This window comes from Syngnathoides biaculeatus, chromosome 6 (assembly GCF_019802595.1).
Source record: "Syngnathoides biaculeatus isolate LvHL_M chromosome 6, ASM1980259v1, whole genome shotgun sequence".
In the NCBI taxonomy this organism is placed as follows: Eukaryota; Metazoa; Chordata; class Actinopteri; order Syngnathiformes; family Syngnathidae; genus Syngnathoides; species Syngnathoides biaculeatus.
Window position 1 is genome coordinate 11,296,417 of NC_084645.1, and position 27,550 is coordinate 11,323,966.

Consider the following 27,550-nt stretch of genomic DNA (forward strand, 5'->3'; position numbering starts at 1 on the left):
TGCAGCATGTCAGAGGGCTGTAGCGCTTTGGTAGTGTGAAAACTTCTTTTTTTCACAATTTGCATAAAATGACACTTATCAAGGATTTCATCATTTTTTTTTTTTAAATATCAAATTTACCTCCCGTCAGTCCCAGCAATGCTGCTTCAACCATTTCCACCATTTTGGTACCCAAGCTCTAACATGTACATTGGCATAATCGATGCACCAGGAAATTGCGTACCAATCAAATGTTTTGCAACGAATGTTTGGAATTTACCTAAAATATATATGAACATAAATAGTGTATATATGTATATATACACACACACACATATTCATAAAAAGAATAAAGATTCTGATGACACTCAAAGTGCGGTGGCCACTTGCATGTGAGATCATCCTGTTTAAAGTCTTAGTAATCGTCTTCGTCCCAAGATGTCAAAATGGGAACAGCATGATAAAACGAACTGTAAATGGAACCAGGAAACGTATTACTCAATACTTGGATTAAACACCTGTTGTGAATTTTGGCATTCAGCTCCTTGTCAGAAAAAAGCAAGTTGCACAAAAATAACACCTGGACATGTGCATTTAAAAATTTGTAGGTCAAATCTAAACCTCATTGTGAAATTTCTCCCAAAAGCTAAATATCCCTAAACTTCTACTGAGTACCTTTAGTCTATATTGTTGCCTTTCAACTGGTTGGGGCCCTGTCCTGGTTGTAGGCTGCCACTTGCCAAATGTCAGCTGGGATGGATTTTGTTTTGTTGGATCCACAGTGGTACATGCACTTGAGTATTGTCTCTAAACACCTCTGACGGTTGTACAACAAGTGTCTGTCCTGAACTACCACCAACCCAGAGGAAGCACAGATTAATGATTGTTGATCGTGGAGGTGGGGAAAAAGTAGGAGGAAAAGACAGCGCAACTATCACTGCCAGAAAATGGTGGTAGGCTGGATGTGGACGAGTAGAGAGCATGCCCATATGAGATGTTCTCTACTCATTGCGAACTTACAATGGCTTTGTGGAGGCACACCAGAGACATGCAGTTGGCTCACACAGATGCTACTGCATGAAGGAGTGGGATGGGGGTGGGGGGTGGGGAGGCATGAGTGTGTGTGTGTGTGTGTGTTTGTGTGTCCGTGTGCGTGTGCGTGTGTGTGTGTGTGTGTGTGTGGTGTGTGTGTGTTTGTGTGCCCAGGTTACATAGATTCATGAGTCTATCTAGAATCGTGCTGTGATTCAGTCCGTACATTTGGCTCTCCTGACAGAGATTAAAGAAATACGACATCAGTAACAACACCTGGGCAGGTGAAAGAACCAAAAAGATGGGAGTCATATCGAGTCAAGTGCAGGGATTACAAAATAAATATATCCATCAACATATTATACATGAAAGAAAATGTTCATCAAGAAATTAGATTTTATAAATCTGTTGTAAACTATGGTTTGAAGATGAAAAAGTTCATATATATTTTGTCTCCAGACAATGGAAGCAGGCATTACTTGCTATAACGCCAGGGCCTGGGAATTAGACAAGTTTCCGTGAAGATGTGAACTATTGAAGCTCACTTTAGTTCAGTTTCTGGACTGTCATATGCAGCCCATTTACCTAGGCTGGTGTATCCTTCTTACATTCATTGGGCTCTGCACTGCACTGTCACCTCAACGGCTGCCATCTTGAGCCCAAATCTTTTGGATTTTACCCCTTAATGTCCTCTTTCGGTGGCTGCAGTCATTTTTTTTCCAGGAGCACAAAGGGACAGCAGATCCCTCATAATAACTCTAGATGTTTATGGTGGTAGCATGTGTAGGCTCATTCTGAAAACAGTGCTACTCTTAACTAAAAAAATGGATAAACAAAACAGCCACTCCAATGTTGAGAAGAATCACCATGGCAACCAGGATAACGCTGTAGGCCTGCAGCAGAGACAAACAAAAAGGCTCACATGTAAATAATGACACACAAAAAACAGGTGTTTTCATAAATGGAATGTATGTAACCTGCACACTGCTAAAAATAGAGACATGATTCCGATGAAAGGAGGATGACAACCATCACAGCTGTGTTCTCAGACACACATCTTCATGTTCATCAACCAAATTGCACACATCTGTAGACTTAGAGGAATGGTCGTCTGAGTACTGTGTTAGAAACCCTCACTACCGAATGTTTAAAGGTCATAATACATAACATACGGTGTTCAGTTTTCACCATTGTAAACTCGGGATTCTGGAGCTGTCCTATTGCATAGTTGATTTGCATGACAAATTAAAAATTATTTAATACATTCTCAGCAACATAATATCAAAGAAACCTGTTCCAGAATGCAGGTTGAAATAACGGAAACAGAAATAATATGTTCCATCTGAAAAAGTGACAGAATTAATTTTAACTTTGATGAAGAATGGCAAAACGGGACTGAGTTATGGTAAAGCTAAATTGAACACAACTGACATTTTAACAACGTTAGTTGTCACATTTAAAAGTAAAGTGGAACCAGAGAAGAATCACTGGAACAAGTAAAACAGGTCAAAACACTCATCTTTAAGTTTGAAAGCAAGTGGCAACGTAAAGGTGATGCTGAATTCTTTTTCCAAAATCTTTAGTCTGCTCACATCACTGAAAGGATATTTGTTTAATGAGCATCACCGCTTTTTCTTGCTTTTTATTTTATCAGGCAGAGCTTCCAAGTTTTGTGTGACATCCAAACATACAGAATATATCCCGAAACCTTTGGTCCAAACCACTCAAGTGGCATTAGACTATAAAGGATCCACTGAATTTAAATCCTAAGAAAAAAATGTAATCGCGAGAGTTGATGTCTTGCTCAATGACACATCTGCAGATGGTCACTGACAACTCGGGTCACGCAGGTGAAGGGCAGTGTTTCTAACCACCTGTCCCATATGGGTGACTAATGGTATTATTGATGCAAGAGTTTGGTTTGATTTCGCAACAACGTACAGTACCTGACACACAGAGTCCAAAAAGTACAGTTTGGTATATTTGGTTAGCAAAGATAAAGTTACTCAATATCACTTTTTTTTCTTTAACAATAAGTATATCACACATTCTTTATGCATCGGGTCCCATAAATTTCCATGCATATGGTTATCAACATTTGATTTTATTATCTTTAATATACTCAAAAAACATTTGCATAAATCGAAACAAGTTGCACTCACACAAAGGGGAAGCTAATGAAGTGGTCGCGTGAATGCAACTTGACAATGAAAAAGAATGCGGTTAATCAGCAAAATCATTGGTTTATCCTCACTGGATGATTCTGAAAAAATCCAAGGTGGTGATAAATTATTGGTCTGGACCAGGATCTGTGGTGACAGAATTTTGTTGATAAAAATGTTAATCCTGAAACATATGTTAACATGCTGTAAGAGGAAATCATTTAACTTGTTAAAACGCACGCTCTGCATCAACGGTTACTGTAGATCAGTGGTTTCCAAGTGATTGGATTGTTTTGGGTGGTCCAGTTTGAAGTAGGTTGGAAGATACTCAAATCTCATTCCATGTGATTTAATTATTTGGGAGCTTTCAAACCCAATAGTTTATCAGGAAAAGATACAAATCATGTATTCTCAAAGATTGTAAAGACCACCTGTCTCCCAATGAAACGGCACCAAAGAGGTCCTTAGTTTCACCAAGCATGCTGGGAGGATGTAAACAGCGTTTAAGGTGTTTGTTTTGTATTTTATGAGTCATTCTTTTATTTGTTTTATTGTTTGCTAGTTATGATATTCTCTTTGCTGTGTTGTGATCATTTTAGTTTCAATGTGACTCCGTGAGTGTGTACAACACCGTCAGTAATGACCTGCCTACACGGGCAGTGTAAGCTTCATCTCTTTACATATAGAAAGAACAATTATTTCTCTCTGCATGGTGAGCAACATCATATGGTTTTCTGATAATCTACTGCACCCACTGGTAACTCGTTTTGAGGTAGCAGTAAAAAATATAGTGAAAATGTGGATTAATCTGGTTAGTCGCATTGGACTCCTCTCATTTTGAATACTACTGTAGGTGCAATAGTGTGTATACATTTTAATATGTACATTTTTAATGTATGTTGGATCTATATTCCTTTGTATTTTTAATCTTTTAATAATTGCATGTTCTTGTTTTGTATGCTCCTGCGTCTGCAATAAATATTCCTCAATCTGTACAGACATGTATACATGCAACAAAAAAAATAAAATTCTATTTAACACCCACTGAGAAAAAGGAGCATTATTGAAACATTGTTGCAATGTGGTAATGAGGTTTCTGCTGATGAACCCTATAATAGGCTTATCCCAGACCTGTGGCACATCATCACGCCACAGGTGGATGAAATCCATCTGACAGACTGCTTTTTCTGCAGCTACTCAGCAAGATAACTGTGCTACCCAGAAGCACAATGAGTAGTACAGTGCAGTATAATACATAACAGGTTCAAAGTGGAAAAGGAATTATATCATGGTAAAGGCCTTGGATCTCACATTGTCCAACCATATGCTAGTTTTTTGTATTCACATTTTGGCTGCAGTTGCTGACACTTTAATAATTCTTTTCCCTTTTCTTCTCAGCTATAAGGTTTCTCTATGAAGAAAATGTGCTTACTAGAGTCAAGTTCACAGTGTCAGTGGGTAAATCTGGCAGCTTGACATTCTACAGCAAAAGAAGGTCACCAATGTGTTAAGAACAGCCCACTCAATGGTTTAAGCAGAAGCTATATTACGATTGGTAATTGTTATGACATTGTTTCGGACAAGCCAAATCAAAAGCAACCCTCGAGAGATATTACCTTACCTTCTATCAAGACCCAAGTTGTCTGTATAAAATGCCTTTCTTACTTTTGTTGGATAAACTGCAGGGAGTTAAAGTTCAAAATCTGTTAAACAGTCTCTTGACCACAGACATGACACGCTGGGTATTGAGAAAGTGGCAAAAGAATTTGAGACAGATGTTAAAAAAATTATTACCATTGTTGTTTTCTTTTTTTTCCATTTTGCATTTTGAAAATATCCATAATATTACTGGACATAATATACACGATACACTAAACTATACATTTAGATAATTGTATACAGTGTTACCCCATTATTCGTGGGGGTTATGTTCCTTGCACCCCGCGAATAATGAAAATACGCGAATAATGCAGTATTAACAAACCCACGTTTGATATGTACCATACTTTTACAACCAAAACATGGACTTGAAAGTCTTCCATTTTTTCCAAAATGGACAGCATTATGTACACAATTGTTGAGTGACTTCTCCCAGCATGCTTTGCGGCGCTCCCAATGCATAATTTTAGTTTCGATGTGACATAATGAGTGTGTTCAACATTATCAGTAATGACCAGCCTACACAGGCGGTGTGCAAGGTTCCTCTGCTTATAGGTGTGAAATACAATTGATCCTTACTGCTCTGTAACTGCCATCACATGCTAGTATGTATGCTCATAGTGTTACCAGTGTGTTTAAGTGTGCTTTGTTGGTTAAGTCACATGATAACATTTGGAAATGTTGGAGCTCAGTGTGCACATAAGAGGCACCAAGTTGTAGGGCATCATGTCAAATGTAGTGCCTCATTTTGTTTAGGTTTAGAAGAGAATTTAAGACCTGTATGATGGTGAAAATACAGAATATAAAAAAAAAAAAAACTTGGAGAGTAAAATCCAAAATATGCGGCGCCACAAATGGTGAACCGTGAATAGGCAAGGGCTCACTGCACCTACTGTAAATAGACAGTAAAGTATGGATAACATATCTAACATAGAATCTGTGATCAAAATGTATACAAATAATCAATCTTTTATGGTATATCTCTTATTACAACATCTTGCTGTATTGTGTAACTTCAGTCATTACCAGCCAAAAGATAACAATTCCGCTTAAGAAATTCAATTTTATTTAAAGATTGACGCGTGTATGAATGATTTGGAGATTTACTGTAAAATATATAACTTGCCATATATCAGTCATTGAACAAAATGGGGCACAGTTCCGTATTCTACTAGCAGGTAAGATCCCACTAAGGTAATTGCACATTAGTGTTGACACAATCCACTCAAGCTGCTGATCGTATTAATACGGTAAACGTCTGAATTGGTGTCTCTGCAACGACCAGTACACATTGCTACCATCTCACTTCTTAATTTATCCATGCATCCATTTCCACTTATCCTCATGAGAGTCGCGGGAGTGCGAGAGCCAATCCCAGCTGTCATCGGGCAGGAAGCAGGGAACACCCTGAACTGGTTGCCAGCCAATCACAGTGCACACGGAGACAGACAACAGTCGCACTCACAACCTACCATGACTGTTTTTGGGATGTGGGAGGAAACCGGAGTCTCCGGAGCAAACCCACACAGGGAAGACGGGGATTTGAACCCCGGTTCTCAGAAATGTGAGGCCAATGCTTCTCCACCGTGCCGCCTCCTTCTTAATTTAGGTTGACCATATTTTGCACAGACAATATACCACTAAGGAGCCATCAAGAAGTCTCTATAAATAATTTTTAATTAACCAAGTGCTAGCAAGTGGAGTGCAAAAGTAGCTAGTTTGTTGCAGGATTCTGTCTTTTTGTCTCAGTACTACAACAACTGTATGTGCTGTGAACCTGCCTTAAACAAATCCTGCTTGGTTCTCTGCAGCTGCAAACACACAGCCCACCTCAACCTACTCCCCTCCACCGCTGTTACTGTCACCCACTCACCGATTGGCCGCTGTCGAAACAAGGCATAAGCTGTTCCCTAGCAACAGAGCACTAGTCAACCAATGGGGGGGCATCTGGGAGGAAGGCCTACTTTGCCAATCTGCTGTTACTAAGGTACAGAGAGGAGCGGTGTGATTCTCTCTGTGTCTGTATGCGTGTGCGTGCATGAGTGTGTGTGTGTGTGTGTGTGGTGTGTGTGTGTGTGTGTGTGTGTGTGTGTGTGTGTGTGTGTGTGCGCGCGCACGTGGCTGTGTGTAAGCAGGTTCATGTAATGGAAGCCAGCAACCAACGAGCTACTACACTAAACCACTCAGGGTCAGTCTTCTCCAGACTAATGATATCAAAGTGAACCATCGTGACTACGGTGTTTTAAACTGTATCTGCACACTAGGGCTCCAACTTGCCTTCTGAATCCAGATTCACTATTCATATTGACCATAACAAATGACTTCTGAACCAAAATCGAACTGTCCCTCCTTCAACTACTTCCAAAATTACATTCCGACAAAAGAAAAATTCAAATGGATTATTTGAAAACCATGGAGCCCCTAAAGGGACATTGGGGGGAAAAAAACTGATTTCTCATTGTATTGAGAAACTTTCGCATTGTAATGAGTAAGTTTCTCATTGTAATGAAAAACGTTCTCATTGTAAGCAGGGAGTTTCTCATTGTAATCAGGGAGTTTCTCATTGTTATGAGTAACTAGTCCATTGCATGTGTGCATGTATAAAAGACCCCTATTCCTTATTCAGGAAGCTACCGCTAGCAAGTAAATAAGCTAGGACTACCTGAGGAGCTACCACTCGCAGGCAAATAAGCTACAACCCATAGGTAGCCGTTTTTCGACACTCTCATTGTAATGAGTAACTTACTCGTGAGTTACAATGAGTAACTTACTCATTGTACTAAGTTACTCATTACAATGAGTAAGTTATTTATTACAACGAGTAAGTTATGCATTACAATGACAAAGTTACTCATTACAATTAGAAAGATATTCATTACAATGACAAACCAGTTGTTTTTTTTTTTCTCATGTCCCTTTAGGGGCTCTGTAGAAAAAGCTATTACACAAAAAGAGATCATTTTGACTGCCTCTTCTTCCTCTGGAAAACTTCCTTTTAAGGTTAAAGGTCAAGTGTCGTCAAACGGATGATTTTTGGGATATTATTAATGGAAAAACCCACAGCCAATATGGTCCCATGTGTTTTTTCACCACAAAACATGATTTTGACGTATACAGCTTTTTGTAACTCCCGCCATGAAAATCCTCTCAAGGGATTTGTTTTCGAGAAGAAGCAGGAAGTGACTTACAGGACAGAGGCGCCCCCGAGTGGACTCGTTTTTTCCATTAGTTTTACCTCCGGGAAGGTTGGTCGTTGTTCCTTCGTGTTACCCAAAATGCCGGCTCATTGCATTGCTTGAAATTGCTTTAACACTCGGGAGAATGGAATTACCCTTCATAAGTTTGAAAGAGACCTTGTTTGTTGTGAAAAATGTTTTGCACGGGTGCAGAGGACGAGAGCTTCGTGGCTTCCAAATAACAGGTAGGTGTGTATACAGTTCAAAAAAAAAATTGTTTGGGGTGGACCGCGTAATCGGTGTCTCTCATAACGTAACAAAAGATCCGCGTATGAAATGTGTCGATGTGCGCGTCACCCATCCAACAATGTCTCGATAGTGTTCATCGAGTACTGCGGCGACTTTGAACATACCCCTAAAAGCAACATAGCCAGGCTCCACCTCCTCCTTATATGCCACCAAGGCTGAGGCGCCACGTTCGGCGGTCACAGCTCCTGCAAAGGCTGCACATCGAGCTTTGCGACGACGGGGGCGGCTCTGAAGAAACCAGCCGAGAATGCATTACTCAGTCGCATCCACGCATAAAGCGGCCCAGCTCGACTGTGGCTAAACCAGCACCGCTTCGTTCTCTCATAAGCCACACCGGCCGGCTGCGATGTGCCACGATGGCTCATCTCTGCCGCGGGAGTGGATCGGACGGGATGCGGTTTGGCTGTGATCGGATATCATCTGAATATGGCTCGAAACAATAGTGTAATATTGCCCTGAGCGTTCGAAACAACCTTTTCGGCCCGGTAACTTCACTCGGTTGTGTGGAAATGTCCTTTTCGAAAAGAGCTTCGGTGTCAGAAGGCGCATCGGAAAAATGCGAATATCTCTGTTGTTCGGCTTCTATAGTAGCAGGCACTGCGCGTTTTCAATGGCGGAAGTGACGATGACGTCAAGGACAGAGGACGCTACTAATATGGCAACCACTTGGATGTCGAGGGACACTCAATTGCGCAACTTTGTGCATGGATGATGCGCTCTCCGCTCACTTTTTTTTTCTTCGTATAGACATTGAAGTGAATACTGTTCTATGTATTTTTCATTACAATATCTATTTTAGAATGTTTATAGGGATGACACCCGGGCTTTAAAATGCTTAACTTCAACCAGAAAGTCTACCTTGGCCGAAAGTAGAATCTGTGTTGATTTTTCTCCTTCATGCTGGAGGGTTATAATGCAGATACATCCAGGGTATACTAAGAGAAATTGAAACTTACTTGGTAGTGCAGGTTGTCTAGTACTGACTTTTGAAATTTAAGTCATGATGGCTATCTTGGGCCAACTAGCAGTTGGCTTTGGGACATACAGTAGATGGTTGTGTCTTCTTGGTAGTTTCTTTTTGGGGTAGCAAAGCACCAACATTGGAACACATACTGTATAAATAAATAAACTCAAGAAAAAGCACTACCTGGCAGAGGTATATAGCCCATGAAAATTGTAAAGATGTACCAACCTTTGCCATATTTTCTGCATGTTTACAATCTGTGGCATACATTTCACCGCTAGATTTGAGGTAGGTATGTAACATTAAATTGCATTCAATGTTTATAACTGCTGGGGGAAATCTAGCATCTTTCCAATCACTATGACCAAAAACCCTAACAACTAAAAAAGCAATTTGATTTTGAACTATTGATGCTCTGGAGAAATGTAGTTAAACTAGTAGTGTTGGTAGTGCCCACCACTGCTCTTTTTAGTTACATGCATAACATTACATCCACTGCGCATAGTGTGAGTGGTTCCGCGCTTGTTTTAAGAGATGCAAACAGTAAACCTTCAGGCAACCGATTCCTAGCCTCGGGATATCTTGTCCACAAGCCTACAACTGATGTATCAAAGGATTCCTGGCAGATTTTTTTAAATTGATTATGGAGTCTCCTACCAATGCAGTTATGTCTCTCGCCTTTACAAATGGATATTTGGTCGTATCAGGCTGATCGTTTCCAACACTAGTGTAAACATAGCCCAAGTGTGTAGGTTACTATAGTGAGATTCATTAATTAGAATCTAAGGATCAAATTAAGCCTTAAAATGAATGTATTTTTGATTTAACTAGGTAATTAGATTTTTCAATGCTACAAAGATTTCTTAGTTGGTGGAAAGCTAATTCTAGTTAAACTTGAAGTTTTGCAAGACTGAAATGAAGTTGCCATTTTGATGACTTGATTTTGATTAGTTTGTTTCGTGTTTGTCTTGTCTGCTTGTTTGGTTTTCATGTCCAACTGTTCTTGTTGGAACGCTACCTCATGTCCACCAATTAGTTCCTTCCATGCACTCCTGTCTTGTCTAGGTGTGTTTTATTGTCCCATCCATTTGCATGTATCGTACTTGGTTTCCTTGCCTTGTTAAGTCTGTCAGATCTTGGTTTCTACGAGTTACATTTAAGGTTTGTCATGTGTCCTGTTGCAGCGAGTGTTTTGTTTCTCTGTTACTTTGAATATGAATTTTGGGGCCTTTGTTGAGTTTTTTTGAAAATAAAAATGTTTATTGGGATTCCTCCCACATTGCTTGAAAGGACCTCGTGCTGAAGTCCATTCTCTTTTTCCACCATCACAAAGATATTGTGACAGCTATTTGTCATACATTATACTTGTCATACATTTTACTTCAGAACTTTTAAACTTTGAGGTTTAGAAATCAGAGTTTGCCATTAAACCGACATTCTAAGATATAATGATTTAAAATAGAACAGTTCAAGCTGTGCGATTGGCTGGCGACCAGGGTGTACCCTGCCTCTCGCCCGAGGATAGCTGTGATAGGCTCCACCACGTGAACCTGGTGAGGATAAGTGGAATGGAAGATGAATGAATGAATGGAATGAATGAATGAATTCAAACTGGCATCGTGAAAGACAATCTAATCTCACATTTTTTCCCCCTTTTTTCACCTACCACAGAAGCTTACAGTGATGAAAATCTGATATAGGACTTGTTGCATGGCATTAGTGTAGAACCAAAAGTGGCTCATATATCTACAATATGTCCTGCAGGCTGTTCAGTACAGTATGACTAAAGTGAATGTTTATCATCCATCCATTTACATTTTTGCCGCTTGTCCTCATTAGGGTACAACAGGTGTAGAAAAAAAAATATTTTTAAATTATCCAGTGTTCAACAGTTTACATTTCACAAATAAATAAACACTATAATGTGTAAAGAAGAAAACGGCAGCTCAGTGGCACAGCTGTAGAGTGTTGGCCTCACAGTTCTGAGGACCGGGGTTCAAATCCCGGCCCCGCCATTGGGGAGTTTACATATTCTCCCTGTGGCTGTGTGGGTTTCCTCCCACTCCCACAAAACATACATTAATTAGACACTCTAAATTGCCCTGAGGTGTGTTGTGAGTGTGATTTTTGCTGTCTCCATGTGCCCTGTGATTGCCTGCCAACCAGTGCAGGGTGTACCCTGCCTCCTACCCGGTGACAGCTTTCCTGCAACCCTATGAAGCATGTTTTTGGAATATGGGAAGAATCTGGAGTACCCAAGAACAACCCACATAAGTGCGGAATAAACATACAAACTCAACACAGGAATATATGTTTCGAAAGTCAGAACTGTGACGCAGACTCATCCACTATGCTACCATCATTTAGCTATGTTGAAAAAAAAGTTGTACTGTATTATCAATTGCAGTTCTACACCACTGTAAACTATAGGTCAACAATAATATTGTACAGCTGTAACCACTTTATAATTAAGAGTGTTAAAGTGTTACAAAAATATTGCATCTACTGTATGCATCTATTTTCCGTACCGAATATTGTAACTAGGGTGCACCCAGTTGAAGGCCACTTATACACAAACATTCATTCACACTCACATTCACACCTAAGGGGCAATTTGGACTCCTCGATTAACCTACCATGCATGTTTTTGGAATGTGAGAAGAAATCCGGAGAAAACTCATACAAGAGAACATGCAAATTCCTTACAAGCGAGGTTGCATTTTAACCGGGTCCTCAGAACTCTGAGGGAGATGTGCTTACCAGTCATCCTCCGAGTAGTAAATGAGTAAATGAAGTTTTTTTCATCTATTTACCCCAAGTGTTTTAACATAATTTGTGTGACCTGCTTTTAAAATTGTGTTTGTTGCTGTGTGTACGGAAGTGCAATGTTCTTACTGAGTGGGCTTTGCGCTGTATGAGACCTTGATCCTGGTGCTCAGGTGCGATGGGGGAGGACTTCAGAGGGGGAGAGAGGGTCAGATCCCGTCGTATAGGCCGAGAATCCACCTTGTCGGCCAGATGTACTCTCTCTAGCTGGTCTTTACCCTCCCTGCCCTCCTTCCCCTCTCTTCCTTCTCTCCCGTCTCGGTTCTTATGCCGCTGTCGCTGCAATGTGTGTGAGCGACCCTCTCCGTGAGAATGACTGTGCCCGTGCTTCTCCTCCCCGTAGCCATGGGGCCTGTGGGTAGTGGAATCTCTGGGCTGTAAAGGCTTCATCTCCATTTCATAATTGCTCATTTTCTCTTCGTCCTGCTCAAAAAGACGTCCTCCCCTGCTGTGCGCCCCCCTATGCCCAGATGTCCAAGAGGCAGAAGAAAATGTCTCTGTCCGTCTGTCTCCCCTGGTTTGTTTATGATTAGATGAGCCATGGTCCCAAGACTTGTGATTGGAGGAGCTGTGTTTATGTCCATTGGTCCTGCTTGTTCCTTGTCCGCTGAGCCCCTCTCCTCGTTTGTGGAACACCCCTTTCCTTTTTTCCTCACTCCAGCTTTTTGCACGCATGTACTCTACCTGTCCTTCTCCACCTTCACTCTCCCTATTACCTCCCTCTATCAACACCTGGATTTCTGTCTGCCCTCCAGACCCCTCCTTCTCACCTCGTTCTCCTCCTTCTTTCACCCTGTCTCCATGGTCGACTGCAGTCTGCCGGTGGAAACGAGCACTTTTGCTGCGCTGGGATGACCGAATTGGGGCGGGAGGACTGTGGGGAGGTGAGGAAGAGGGAGGACTGAGATCTGGTGTGGCATTTGAGGGGTCATCTGAGCCTGTGCTCCTCACATAGAGGTCGGGGCTGTCTGCAGTTCCAGCACTACTCGACAAGCCCTCACCCTCCACCTCGCTGGACACCTGACACTTGGGACGTTGCACCTCCATGCCTGCAAAAGAGACAAAAAACCATAAAGTTAGCACAGCTGTTTGTTTGTTACATTCCTAAGAGAAAGTAAGAAGTAAGTCTAAATTGAGCATTTGATATTTTCAGAATTCAGTAGCCCTTTAGTGAGCAAGGAATCATAAAGTGCTGTGAAAAAGTAGTGGCCCCCTGCTCAAATTGTTATATTTTTGCATACTTTACCCACTTTAATGTTGAAGCTAATCATACAAATGAAAATAGACAAATGTAACCCAAGTGAACTTAAAATAATGTTTTTAAATTGTAATTTAATTCGTTAGGGAGACAAATACGATGAAACTATTTTGTGAATGCAGAATTTATGGCTCATCAATTACAGCGAGTTGCCCAAGTCCTGAAGGAGCTAAGCAGCCCAAGACGTTTGAGTTTTGGCATGATTTTTGTTTTCTGAAATGCTGTGCTACATCTACACCAGATGTAATAAGACACACACCTTACAAAACGGTCAACTTTCATCTCGTTAGTCATTATAATATTCTCTCAAAAGAAAAAAAAAAGAGAGCAGGTCCGCGGGCAGGCAGGGTAGATCAATAAAAAAAGGCAGGAGTGTCAAAGGAGTCAGGCTTACAGGGTCGGTTGGAGAACAGGCAGAGGTCGGTACACACGGGTTCACGATCAGAGATACAGGAGTCCAGGAACGGGGCATGAGTTGCGACGATCTGGCGAAGACCAGTCGTCCCCTGGGTCCTATATCTACCGGAGTCAATCAGCCAGCATGAGGCGCAGGTGTGCGCCTCCTAATCAGTGCGACTATGCAGGAACGGCACAGCCTGGGCTGGATCGGCAGAACCATGAGATACAGTACTCTCAGAGACTCTGACAACCTCACACATAAACAACAATCATAATACCAACTGGCTTGATGAACTCCATAATGGAGAAATTAGACACGCGACTGAAAAAAAATACACAGGTGATGTCATCGCTCAAATATAATAAAACCCCACAATTAGAGCCTCATTAGGATCATAGACGTGCTGCAGCCTACCCCAGCTATCTTCAGGTTAACCACGCCTTCCAAAATTAAAGATCTACTCGCACCAGTTACTAAAAGCATACAGATGTCCTTGAATCTAAACCTGTGGGCCTTCTGGGAACGATCAGCGATCCAATAATTCATAAGGAAGGTAAAGAACCCATTAAATATTGTAGACCAGTTTTTAACAACCTTTATTGAGTCATTCAATTTACATTACAAAAATCCAATGACATCTTCTTCTTTTCCTTTCAGCTTGTCCCGTTAGGGGTCGCCACAACATGTCATATTTGTCAGTCTATCTCCTGCATCTTCCTCTCTAACACCAACTGCACTCATGTCTTCCCTCACAACAACCTTTGGTCTTCCTCTCGCTCTCTTCCCTGGCAGCTCCATCCTCAGCACCCTTCTACCATTATACTCACACTCTAGCCTCTGGACGTGTCCAAACAATCGAAGTCTGCTCTCTTGAACCTTGTCTCCAAAACATTCAACTTTAACTGTCCCTCTAATGAGCTAATTTCTAATCCTATCCAACCTGCTCCATTTTTCATCCTATTTAGTTCCTTTCCAACTTCCCCCTTACTAATCATTGCCACTTCCTGGTCTCTCACACTTGCCTCCTCTTCTCTCATTTCATCAGCTTCTCAAAGTATTCTTTCCATCTATTTAGCACACTACTGGCACCAGTCGATACATTTCCTTCTCTATCCTTAATCACCCTTACCTGCTGCACATCCTTCCCATCTCTATCCCTCTGTCTGGCCAACCTGTAGAGACCCTTGGCTGTCTTCTGCGAGCTCCTCCTGTCCATCGAGAGCCTATCTCACCGCTTTCCGAAAGGCCGCACAATATTCTTCCTTTCTCAGCTTCCACCACATGGTTCTCTGCTCTACCTTTGTCTTCTTAACCCTCTGTTGACCCATGTTGCATTTTTGCACATGGTACATTAGGGCCCCTTTTACAGTTTACCGACTTGGCATTTGCCATTACTGACCAGTGTTGTACAATTTCAGATAACCTGGAACCCTGCTTGGTTAACAGAGGGTTAATCTTCCTACCCACAACCAGAGTCATCCTACACACCACCATCCTATGCTGTCAAGCTACACTCTCCCCTACCACTACCGAAGAGTCAGTCACCTAAATCAGATTACATCGTCTGCACAAAATATAATCCACCTACGTGCTTCTACCTCCACTCTTGTAGGTCCCTCTATGTTCCTGCCTCCTCTGGAAAAAAAAAAGTGTTCAGTACAGCACTTTCCATCCTTTTTGTAAAGTCCACCACCATCTTTCCCTCAAAGATCCTTTCCTGGAGGCCGTACTTACCCATCACTTCTTCATCACCCTTGTTTCCTTCACCAACATGTCCATTACAATCTGCACCAATCACAACTCTCGCTCTGTCTGGGAGGCTCAGAACTACTTCATCTAGTTCCTTCCAGAATTTCTCATTCACTTCTAGGTCACATCCTACCTGTGGGACATAGCCGCTAATCACATTGTACATAACACCCTCAATTTCAAATTTCAGCCTGATCACTCAATCTGATACTCTCTTCATCTCCAAGACATTCTTAGCCAGCTCCTCCTTTAAAATAACCCCGACTCTATTTCTCTTCCAAACTACTCCATGGTAAAATGATTTAAAGCCTGTTCCTAAACCTATAGCCTTACTACCTTTCCACTTGCTCTCTTGAATGTACAATATATCAACCTTTCTCCTGATCATCATGTCAACCAACTCCTGAGGTTTTCCTGTCATAGTCCCAACATTCAAAGTCCCTACACTCAGTTGTAGGCTCTTTGCATTCCTCTTTTTCTTCTGCCGATGAATCCGCTTTCTTCCTCTTCTTTGTCTTCGACCCACAGTAGCTGAATTTCCACCGACGCCCTGCAGGTTAGCGGTGCCAGGGGCGGGCGTTGTTAACCCGGGCCATGACCGATGCAGTATGGGATTCTTTAGATGAATGCTCATATTTTTTGGCACAGTTTTACGCCGGATGCCCTTCCTGACGCAACCCTCTTCCCTCTTTATTCATCCGGGGTTAGGACCGGCCTACAGATTCCACTGGCTTGTGTCCCCATAGGGCTGGTTTACAAAAATCCCATGACATGCCACCTAGAAAAAAAAAAAATCTCACAAAACTACGAAAATTGAAATAACGATGAGCTTGTCTATTTGCTCACAAATTGACTTCATGTGAAATCTGACTCTGGTTAATTTAACAAAAAGCTGATATATTCGCAGGAAGTCATGATTTATTCTGTTCTATGAATGGTAATAAGTGGATACAGGGGTTTATTTCACTGTACCTTTTACTATCTAATGTGATGGGGTGAACAAATACTCTTTATTTGTTCACCCCATCACATTCAACTCAAATGGAATTCATAAGAAACACAGTGCTCTCTCTCTCTCTCTCTCTCTTTCTCTCTCTCCCTTTCTCATGCAGGAGGAGATTGCAAGAAAAAAAATGATTTCAACTATTAAAACAAACACTCGTGTGAATTCGACAACATAACCTTTTAAATCGCACAAGTTGAAAAAAAGTTTTCATATGTGACCAATTTGGTCAGAGCCTCAAACCTGTAATAAATAGGGTGATTAAAAAGTAACTCCCTATTTTTAAATACTTGTAGATATTTTCTGAAATAAAATTCTTACTAAAAAGTGAACATGAAAAGAAAGTGTTTTATTGAGTTTCATTTAAAATTCGATATTGCCACCAGCGTTAGCCACCAGTTTCTCGGGCCGCCTGGGAACGGCATTAACTTATTTCACAAGGAACGTTTGTGGGATGGAAGACATAAGTTCTTGTATTCCCCCTTCAAGTTCTTCTAAAGTTGTTGGTTTGCTAGAATAGACGTCCCATACATCATGGAACATACGCACACAAAAAAGGGAAAATATTATATCTGAATAAATTATTATTAAAGTATTTAACATCTGGAGATGCTTTCCACTCACCCTGTATATATATATACTTTAATGTACTGTATAATATAGTCATGTATTGCAATAATATAGTCATGCTAAAAAATATTGGCAATATACTTTGGATTGCAGTCAATTGCCAGCCTATATAGACAACAATTTATACTAATAAGCACACCAATGAACAAGTTAGGGTTATGGATTAACCTACAATGCATAAGGATTCCTAATGAAGCAACGAAGGAAGAAAGGGAGGATGGAAGGTAAGAAGAAAAGAAGCAAGCATGGCAAGAAATTGCAAACCCCACCCAAAACCTCAGATGAGTTTAGAAGTTATTTTTCTTGGTCCCACTTTTCACAAAAACCTGGCATTTTAACAGAAATGTGTCGATTTTTTTTTTAATATATCAATTTAGATAGATTCTGGCATGGCCGCAACCCTTCATGGATGGATGCTGAATGTTACTGTAAATCTTTAAAGTATTATACTGTATTACATAACCGTTGCGCATTTTCCCACTTTGATTTTTTTAATGTTTCAAAAGAAATCAAGGTGAAACATCTTGTCTATAAATGCCAAAGGTATGTTTGGTACAGTTCACTTCCCACTCACACACTACGTATATAGGTGCACTGCGACTGGCTGGCAACCAATTCAGGATTCAGTCCACCTTTTGACTAAAGTCAGCTGGGCTAGGCTCCAGTCCCCCGTGACCCTAACCAGGATAAGCTGTGCTGAAAATGGATGGATGGATGGATGGATATTTGGCACAAACACAACACTGCTCATCACCAAAAGAACATCCTGCGTTTAGTGAAGCATGTTTGTGGCAGCATCCAGCTTTGGGAGTGTTTTTCTTCAGCTCGAACTGGGGCCAAGCTGCAAGTAATTTTGAACAGTTTCTACTGACAGTCAGTGTGTGAACAAAAACTTTCAGCATTCTGATCAACAGCAAAATACTTCTAGACCAACTGAGATTTATTTCAGGTTAAGGAAGCAGAAGAGGGGCAAGCGTGGAGGAGTCCAAGATAGATTAGCAGCTCGCCCACATCAGCCAGCTCGTCCTTCCATCACCCTGGCCGACGTACGCTCGCTGGACAACAAAATGCACTATATCCATTTACTCTGCACATCAACAAAAAGCATGAGTGAGTGCTGTGTGTTTGTGGAAACAATAGCATCCCGGACTACGCCATTCAGATGGCTAACAAACTACCGGGCAGACAGAGCACTCGTCGAGGGAGGGAAGACTCGCGATGAGGGGCTTTGTGTTTACATAAGCGAGGTCTGGTCCCGCGACGCTGGAGTGGTTTGTAAACACTGTTCACCACTGTTGGAGTTGCTGATTGTCAAGTGCCGGCCCTGATCAACCAACGGAATTTACTGCTGTTCTGCTGCAGCCATCCCAGCTCAACTAAAAACAGGAACGGGGCACTGTACGAACTCCGACAGCTCATCTGTGAGCAGCAGATATCACTCCCAGATGCCTTCCTCATCCTAGCTGGGGATTTCAGCCACACTGAACCCAAGACCATGTTGCCACAACTTCATAGATATGTTAAATTTACCACAAGAGGGAACAAAATTCAGGAGCCAACAAAGTCTTCTCCCTCCCCTACCTGGGAGCCTCAGAGCACACTACTGCCATGCTAATACCTACATACATACTGCTAGTTAAGATGACATAGCCAGCCAAGAAAAAGATCCAGGTGTGGCCAGAAGGGTCATCAGAGGCACTCAAGGACTATTTTGCCACCACAGACTTGAGCATGTTCAAACAGGCAGCCACCACAACATCACGGACCTCCACGAGTGCACAGAGACAGTGATTGCCTATATGTGGAAGTGCATGGACGACATTGGAGTCTCCAGAATCATCTCCATCAAGGCCAATCAGAAGCCATAGCTGACATGGGAAGTCCAGAAGCTCCTCAGGCCCCAAAACCTTCAGAGCTGGGGATGAGGTGAGCTTCAGGACAGATAGGGCCAACCTGTCACATGGCATCAGAGAAGCTAAAGCCAGTACTCCCAGAGGATTGCTTACCACTGCGTGAGAGCAGGGACACACACGAAATAGTGGCATCATATCTAAACCATCATGGACTATACGCCCCTCCCACAAACCTGTAATGACTCCTTTCCACTGCCAGGCAGACAACAACACCCCAGCACAGAAAATCCCTCTGCCTCCCAACGACTGGGTGCTGCTACTGTCTCCAGACACCAGAGGAGAGCACTCAGAACGATTAACGTATGTAAGGCCTCGGGACCGGATGAAATTGCTGGTCGCGTCCTGAGAGACAGTGCAGATGAGCTCAAAGATGTCCTCACAGACATACTCAACACCTCACTGAGCCATGGTATCTTTCTGACCTGCCTCAAAGCCACCACCATCATCTCGGTACCAAAGAAGCCATCTCCCTCCTGCTACAATGACTACCGCCCGGTTGCACTCACTCCCATCATTATGAAGTGCTTCGAACAAGCTAGTCATGGTGCAAATCAAACCCCTCCACCAACGGTGGACTCCTACCAATTTGCATACCAGTCCAACCGATCGACAGATCATGCTATCTCCATTGCTTTCCAGTCAGGTCTCACCCACTTGGAGACTAAAGACTCACATGTCAGAATGCTGTTCATTGACTTCATCTCAGCATTCAACACCATCATCCACCAGCAGCTCATCCTCAAACAAGACCGGCTGAGACTCAACACCTCCCTGTGCAACAGGCTGTTGGACTTCCTGACAGGGAGACCCAGGCAATTCGGGTCCGCAGCAACACCTCCAGGCTGAACACAGGGCCCCCCTGAAGGATGTGTGCTGAGCCCCCTCCTCCTCACTCCACGACTGAGCACCCACATTTAATTCCAACCTCTTCATCAAGTTTGCAGACGACACAACTGTGGTGGGTCTCGTCAACAACAAAGATGAGACAAGCTACAGGAGTGAGGTGAGCCGCCTGACGATGTGCAAGGACAACAATCTCCACCTGAACATGTAAAAGACTAAAGAGATCATAATAGACTTCAGGAAAGGGCACACCCAGCACCCCCCTCTAACAATCAACAGTGCTGCAGTAGGGCGAGTGAGCAGCGCCAAATTCCTGGGTGTACACATCTCCAAAGACCTGTCCTAGACCACGAACACCACAGCACTGGCTAAAAAGGCTCAACAGGGCTCTAATTCTGCAGAAAGTGAAAAAAGCAAAAGCCTCAGACCCCATCAAGATCTCCTTTTGCAGAGGGACAATCCAGAGCATGCTTTGCAACGGCATCACCATACAGTACAGCGCTGCACCACCTCCTGCCGCAAGATCCTACAACACACTGTAAGAGCAGCTGTGAAGATCATCAGTGTCTCTCTCTCTCTCTCCTCCCTTTTAGACATTTGTAGCACCTGACTAACCCCCAAGGCCACCAGGATTGCAGGGGACCCCACTCACCCATCCCACTGCCTCTTCAAATTTCTCCCATCGGGGAGGAGACTGTAGAGTCTTTGGGCCAAAATGAGTAGGCTCAATGACAGTTTCTTTCAATAGGCAGTCAGGATGGTCAACTCCCTCTCTACTTTGCACTCATTATTATTATCCCGCGCTGGCACCCACCACCATTGATTGTAGACCAGAAATTAAGCTGATGCACACGCTGCAATTCAAAAACAGTATTTGCCTTGCCCTTGCCTCACTGTGTCCATTACCCATCTGATTATTCTCCGACACTGTTGACAAATGTCCATAATTTATCACAATGCCCAAAAGACTCAACTGTGTACATTGCTCCTCATAATGTCAATACCACAGATCTATGTATATTGTATGTAGGAATCATTAAATTAGCCTGATTGACCATATTGCTTATATTGTCTACAGTATAAGGCACAATCTACATATTTTAGACAGACCAGTTTATTTGTATTTTTTTTCCTTTTTAACTATTTTGTCTATTATAGCAACCCAGGTCTGAGAGGAATGCTATTTCTCTTACGTTGTATGTCACGTATGTACTGTATAATACATCCGACAATAAAGTTACGTGAACTGAACTCGAAGATCTCTGCCTTCCCCTTCCCTTTCTTGTGTGGCAAATGTCATCATGAGACACGGGGATATACTTTCTAGTATGAGGCTCTCCCCCACTACTGTATATAAACACCTATCACCCTTATTTGATGCAGTGAGCAATCAATGGAGTTGTCACTTTCCCAATTCTTTTAACATGAGTTCAATGCTACCAATATAGAGGGTTTTCGGATCATTCGGCCCACAGTGTCTGGAAGCTGAAAGAATGCCTCACTTCTTCACCAATTTCAAGCCCGATTTTACATACCTTATGATTTTTTTTTAATCCATTCATTCATTTTCCACCTTGTTAAGTTAAAAAAAGAACTTGCTAAGCTCTTCTGTGATGTATCAAATTTAAGACAATTATAAGAAATTATTTATCTTGGTCTCAATTTTGACACCACAAAAACCTGGTATTTGAGCTGTGTAGCCTTTTTGCAGGTACTGTATGTCCACTGTATATTTACATGTATATTTTGACAGAGATTTGTGTCTTTTGTTTGTTTGCCAGCAAACCGTTAAGAGCAGGACTGACGTATGAACCTTCAACTACATGTGAGAATGTTTAGTTATGTGCCAAGGAATGTTTGTTAGGATGAGTTCCCGTAGTGTGTGTGTGTGTGTGTGTGTGGTGTGTGTGTGTGTGTGTGTGTGTGTGTGTGTGTGTGTGTGTGTGTGCGTGTGTGCGTGGGTGTGACGAAGCTGAGCGCAGCATGGCCTAGCTTGGCTACCTGCAGTGTTTTATAGGTGTGACTGACAAAGCCAGAAATGCAAAGTTTAAGGGTGGCTGACAGAAACCTTTATCACAAGCATGCATTGGACTTTGCTCCCTGCACTGGGGCATAGTCATGCTGGAATAAAAAAAGGCCTCTCCCAAAGTTGGAAGAAAAACATTTTCCATCTTTCATTCATCGCCTATCATTTATAATGATCTGGTTCACAGGGAAGCTGGAGTTTTTCTAGGATGGCTTCAGGCATGGACTATCAACACCCATTCACATGTAGCAAATACGCCCTATTGAACTGTTGTCAACAGGAAGCCCCAACAGTTGATAACCTTTGCATTCCTGCTTCCTGAACCTTAAACAGAAGGTTTGTTTTCACTAGACACTGCTTTATATCATCTGAGTCATAAAGTGATTGCAAGTCTCCTCATGCCTTGCACAGCATGATTAGGAAGGAAGTGATTGATGACTGTTGAACAATGGGACACGCCCCCCCAAGACACTGCGTGTGGACAATAAAAATTATATTGACGACATCCCACGTTTTTAAACCTTCATGAATATCCTTGATGATACGTCTACATCATTGACATTTCAATTTTACAGGTCTGAGTAAAAGACTTTGTAAACTCTCCTGTATCATTAGAATTGAACAATAAGAATTTGATTTGCCCAGACAACAGTTTAAACAATCATTTTATACGCTTGATCAATGCATGAGACAGTTTCAAACTTGGGAATCTTTTTTTGTCTGTTTGTTTTAATATGCTGGTGAGTCTGATGGTATGAGTCTCAACCCGTACTTAGGGCATGGGTCATGCAGATCGAACAAAATTTAACCTGGCAAGCCAAGTCGACAGGTGTCGTTTCCACGCCCCCACCCAGACACACCTCAGCACAAAACGCTTTAACCCTTCTTCCCGCTCTCTCTAATGGTCACTCTTGCTGGCTAACACATCCTCAGCTGCGATGCACCTCTAGCCAACCCCACCCACTCCTCCCTTTTTGCTTTTGTGTCACTGTGTGGCGCAAGCAACCCCAGACCAGGATGCTGGCACTGTCTGAAGCCACGTGAGGCTTCAATCTATTTTCCAGCCTTAATCTGTTCGTGGGGGGACCCCAGGACGTTGCTCCTGTCATCCTTACCAGTTCCGCCCGCAGTTGAGAGAAAGAGCAACAAATGCACCCCAAATGAACAACAACTTTTTGCATCTTTTTTGTTTTAACTTTTCATGCATCTTCTTCTTCGACTAAACCTGCCTGCATTTCTCCTGAGAGGACTGAGAAGGACCAGACCAAGTCCCAATTAAACATTGCAGTGATTACTAAAAAGTACAAATTGCATAATAATCTGGGGGTTGAGTTTGCGAGCTACCACAATTCCCAAATTTACCTCACTATGATTCAACTCATTTCACACTCACAGTACGAGTTCAGTCATTCTCCCTCTATCTTGTTCTTTACATACGTTTGTCTGCAATTTTTCGTCGTAAAATCCATTTCCATTTGTCAACGACTACCCCAGTGGTTTTATTAAATATTGTCTAAGAAATTTTGTCCAAGAAGATGTCTAAGATGTTTCCTGTGTGGATTGTGGGTTTGACTCCAAAACAGTCGACCGCTGAAATCAAGAACTTTTATTTTCTAAAATGCAGAGATTGATCAAGGTTTTTTTTGTCACAATTCCTAAAACTTTTGGATATAAAAAGAGGCATGGTGCCCTATTCGAGACAAATATGGTTTGATTGTAACCTTCAACATATGTTGAAATACCCTGGAAGTAAATGCACGAGTTTGTATTCCTTATCCAAATGATTTTTTTTATTATTTACCGTATATATTAATGATTTAATTTTAACTTTTATCTATAACCAATACAAGCGAAACGCACTCTAATGAATGAATGTTTGTGGAATGTGGGGAAACCAGATTGCCAAAGAGACAAAACGTGAGCACAGGCAGAAGGTACAAACTCTGTGCACGTGTTAGCCACATGTAGGCTATCAGTGTGGCACCTGATCATTAACTGTTTAATTGTTTTTACACATACTTATCTTTGTGTATGTTTAGATAAATATATTCTTCACACAAGTCTTGGTGGGCTGTACAAAAATGTGCATCACATGGTGTGTGTAGCATATAGAGTACCGTGAAAAAGTATTTTAAGTTTTATATTGTTGCAGCTGTATGTTCAAGATAATCAAACAAATATAAATAGACAAATATACGCCAGTGAACTTTAAATGCTGTTTTTAAATAGTTATTTTGTGATTAAGGGAAAAAATACTATTCTGTCACTTAAAAAAGTAATTAGCAACCTTGTTAAAACTTGAATTAATTGTAGTTAACCACAATTTTCTGTTAATTTTCACTGGTCCCACCCAAGCCTGATAACCTCCAGACCAGTTCAATCAAGAAATCACTGAAAAAAATCCCAATAATATCCTAACAAATGAAGTCGGATAAAAGGTCTAAAAAAGCTCCAGGATACTGACAGGATCCAAAAAAAATCCATAGCCATCGAAAAAGTAACTGACATCTATTAGTGTAGAAAGAATTACAAAAGCCCTTTCCTACAGCTTTATTTCCAGTGAACCATAGGGGGAGCAGTGGTGAACCTTCACAGGGGTGGCCAGTCTACAAAGATTACCCCAAGAGAACAACAATTGGAGTTAGTCCCTTTTTGAGGCAGCAACAAACCAGACTGTGATGGAGGTACATTAGTGGTCGTGTGGTGGTCTTGGTCTACTTCACTCCTTGACCTCGACAACTGGCTGTGATTGATGGAGTCATGAATGATGCTTTTTAACAGATAATTTGGAAGGAAAATGGTCAGCCATTCATTTGTGACCTCAATATGAAGCGAATTTGGGTTCTGTAGCGAGATAACAATCCAAAACACACCAGCAAATCAAGTTCTGAATGGCTTGAATGGCCTAGTCCAAGTCCAGACCTTAATCCAACTGAAATGCTGTGGCATTACCTTAAAAAGCCCCCTCATGCCCAAAAACCCTCAATTTTGTGAGTGGGCCAAAATATCTCTACAGAGATGTAAAAGACTCATTTCCAGTTATATAAAACACTTGATTTCAGATGCTGCTGCTGAGGATGGCCCAAACAATTATTCATCTTAGGGAGCCATTACTTTTTTACACAGAGACAGATAAATTTGAAAAGTTTTTTTTCTTGATAAATAAAACCACCACCTAAAAACAGGATTTTAAGTTCATCTGGGTTGTATTTGTCTGATATTTCCATTTGTCTGATGACCTTAAACAAAGTGGGGAAATGATGCAAAAATATAAGAATTTGAGAAGGGTGCCAATACTTTTTATGGTATCGTTGTATCGCTGTATTCATTGAGTCTGTGTTCACCCACCATTTCCTGGGTGCTGGAAGGAAGGGGAGAACTGCTTGGCAGTGACTCTGGCCATGCGACTCTCCTCTTGAGCTTTCTGGGCTGCTCCAACAGCTGCCTCTGCTTTACTCTGCGCGTGAGCCGTCCTGACACACAGGAATGGAAATATTATTATTAAAAGTGCATATGTGAAATGGCATTCTGAAACAAAAGTTTAGAACAAGCATAACCTCCAAAACAGTTCAATTATTACATTTGTTAAATCTGTAAAATATTTTGGGACTGCTGTGTCAAGATGCAAAACAGAAAACAATCTCAAAATTGTTTTCAAACTGTATTTTTCTGAATTTATGCAGTCATTTCAACACATGGGCTTTCTATTTACTGTCATGATCCTGCCGCTCCAGCATGAGCTGTGCGGGTGCCCGCGTAGGTGCGCTGATTGGGAGGTGAACACCTGCACCTCATGCAGCCTGATTATGCTGTGGATTTATATGACCGCGATGACAACTGGCCGGCACCAGTTCGCTGATCTTCATGTCCCGTTCGCGTGCTCCGGTATCCCTGATTGAACCTGTGTGTACCGACCTTTGTCCGTTCTCCGACCAACCTTGTAAGCCTGACTCCTTTGATACTTCTGCCTGCGTTGATTGTTCTCCCGTGTACCGACTCCTGCCTGCCCGCTCACCTGCTCTCTTCGCCCGACGTCCCAACTACCGCTGCTGCACCGGACTGCCTGCTCGATCCCCTACCTCTGCATATAATAAACGTGTCCCCTTGAACTACCTTGCATCTTCCGAGTCCTGCATTTGGGTCCTACTCTCGTTCCGATGGGACGTGACAGAACGAACTGGCCAAAACAGGACCCAGCAGAAAAGACCCGGCATCGCCGGGACCAACACAAGGTAGATCATCTGCCGGAGGACCAAGCCTGTCCGATCCGGGTAGGCTCCTTGACGTCCCCCGCTTCCGGGTCTTACGCTCCGCCAGCGAGGTATGAATACGTCCCGAACACGACCCGTCCGGCTCCTCATATTCTTCTGGACTCTGACTTTTCGGAATATGAGGAGGACCGTGATTTGTATGACCGGCTGCCGGAGTACGACTGCGATTATTCTGATTATGAATCTGCTCGTCCGATATTTCATCCCAGTCAGTTTGTTTCACGTCCCCGCGTTTCCAGCACCCGAGCGACTTCGCCCTGTAGGTCCAAGTACACCAATCTGTACGAGGGAACTCGCTTGGCCATCTACCCGGGACCTCCGCGTGGCGGCCAGAGGAGACGCCCCGGCCGGGCGCTCCCTTGTGCCTCCCGCTGCGTGGCAACTAAGACACAGTCCTCCCACTCCTCGCCGGCAATGGCGAAACCCGCAGACCCGCAGCTGGTGGCGAAGCTTCCAGCCCAGAGGGAGGAGGAGCCGCCAAATCGCCGCCTTCTCACGTTGCTGTCCAGGAGGTGGCGATGGCGTCGCTGCCTTCTCACATTGCTGTCCAGGAGGTGGCGAGAGACTTCGGGATGGCTGTGATGGTGGCGGTTATGGCTCTGGTCCTTCTCTCCATCGTCCTATTCGCTCCAGATGGCTCCCAGTCGCTTCATGACCTGGCCTCGTTGGTGACCAATCCACAGCTGCCTACTGACCAAGCCTCGGTGGCGACCAATCCCTGGTCGTCTTGCAACCACGGCGTGGGAGGTTCTCGTCCGGAGCAGTGGCCTGCCTCGATCTGGTTCCTGCTTCGCCGTTTGGTTCCTCACAGAGGTCGTCCGCCCGAATCGCCCCTTGGGCACCCTGGTGCTTGGCATCCGGGTCATCCTCCTGACCTGTCCACCCGGACGCCTTGTGTTTGGTGCCCTCCTCCGGACACCCCTTCCGCCCACCCCTGCCTGTGTTAAATATTGTCTGTTTTTTCGTTTAGGCACGTCTGGGAGCCATGCCTTTGGGGGGGGGGGGGGTACTGTCATGATCCTGCCGCTCCAGCACGAGCTTTGCGGGTGCCCGCGTAAGTGCGCTATTTTGGAGGTGCACACCTGCGCCTCATGCAGCTTTCTTTTATTTTGAATCCAGCCCTACTTTTATGCAGTACATGAGAGAAAATTATATCTGCAAAAAGTAATTACTAAACTAATGACTAATGAGATTTTTGGGGGAGATTCAAACTCAAAGGAATTTCAGAAATTCTCAATTATTAGGGAAAAACAAAAAGAATAATGAAATAGTACTTGTTTGGTCGTGTTTTTTTTTTTTTTTTAATGCCAATATTAACAGTTTACGACAGTGTATTACTCAAACAACTGG

General features: G+C 42.7%; 1 protein-coding gene across 1 annotated transcript in view; it reads right to left on the minus strand.

Annotated features, from left to right (window-relative positions):
• Positions 1-1,329: 1,329 nt before the first annotated feature.
• Positions 1,330-27,550, minus strand: part of jph3b (junctophilin 3b) — a 74,344-nt gene continuing 48,123 nt past the window's right edge. Inside the window, exons 4-6 of the mRNA XM_061822491.1 lie at positions 25,278-25,402; positions 12,177-13,156; positions 1,330-1,904 (exon numbers count right to left, since the gene is read on the minus strand). Of these exons, the coding sequence (XP_061678475.1) occupies positions 1,824-1,904; positions 12,177-13,156; positions 25,278-25,402 (1,186 nt within the window). The 3' untranslated portion in view covers positions 1,330-1,823. The remainder of the gene's footprint in view (positions 1,905-12,176; positions 13,157-25,277; positions 25,403-27,550) is intronic.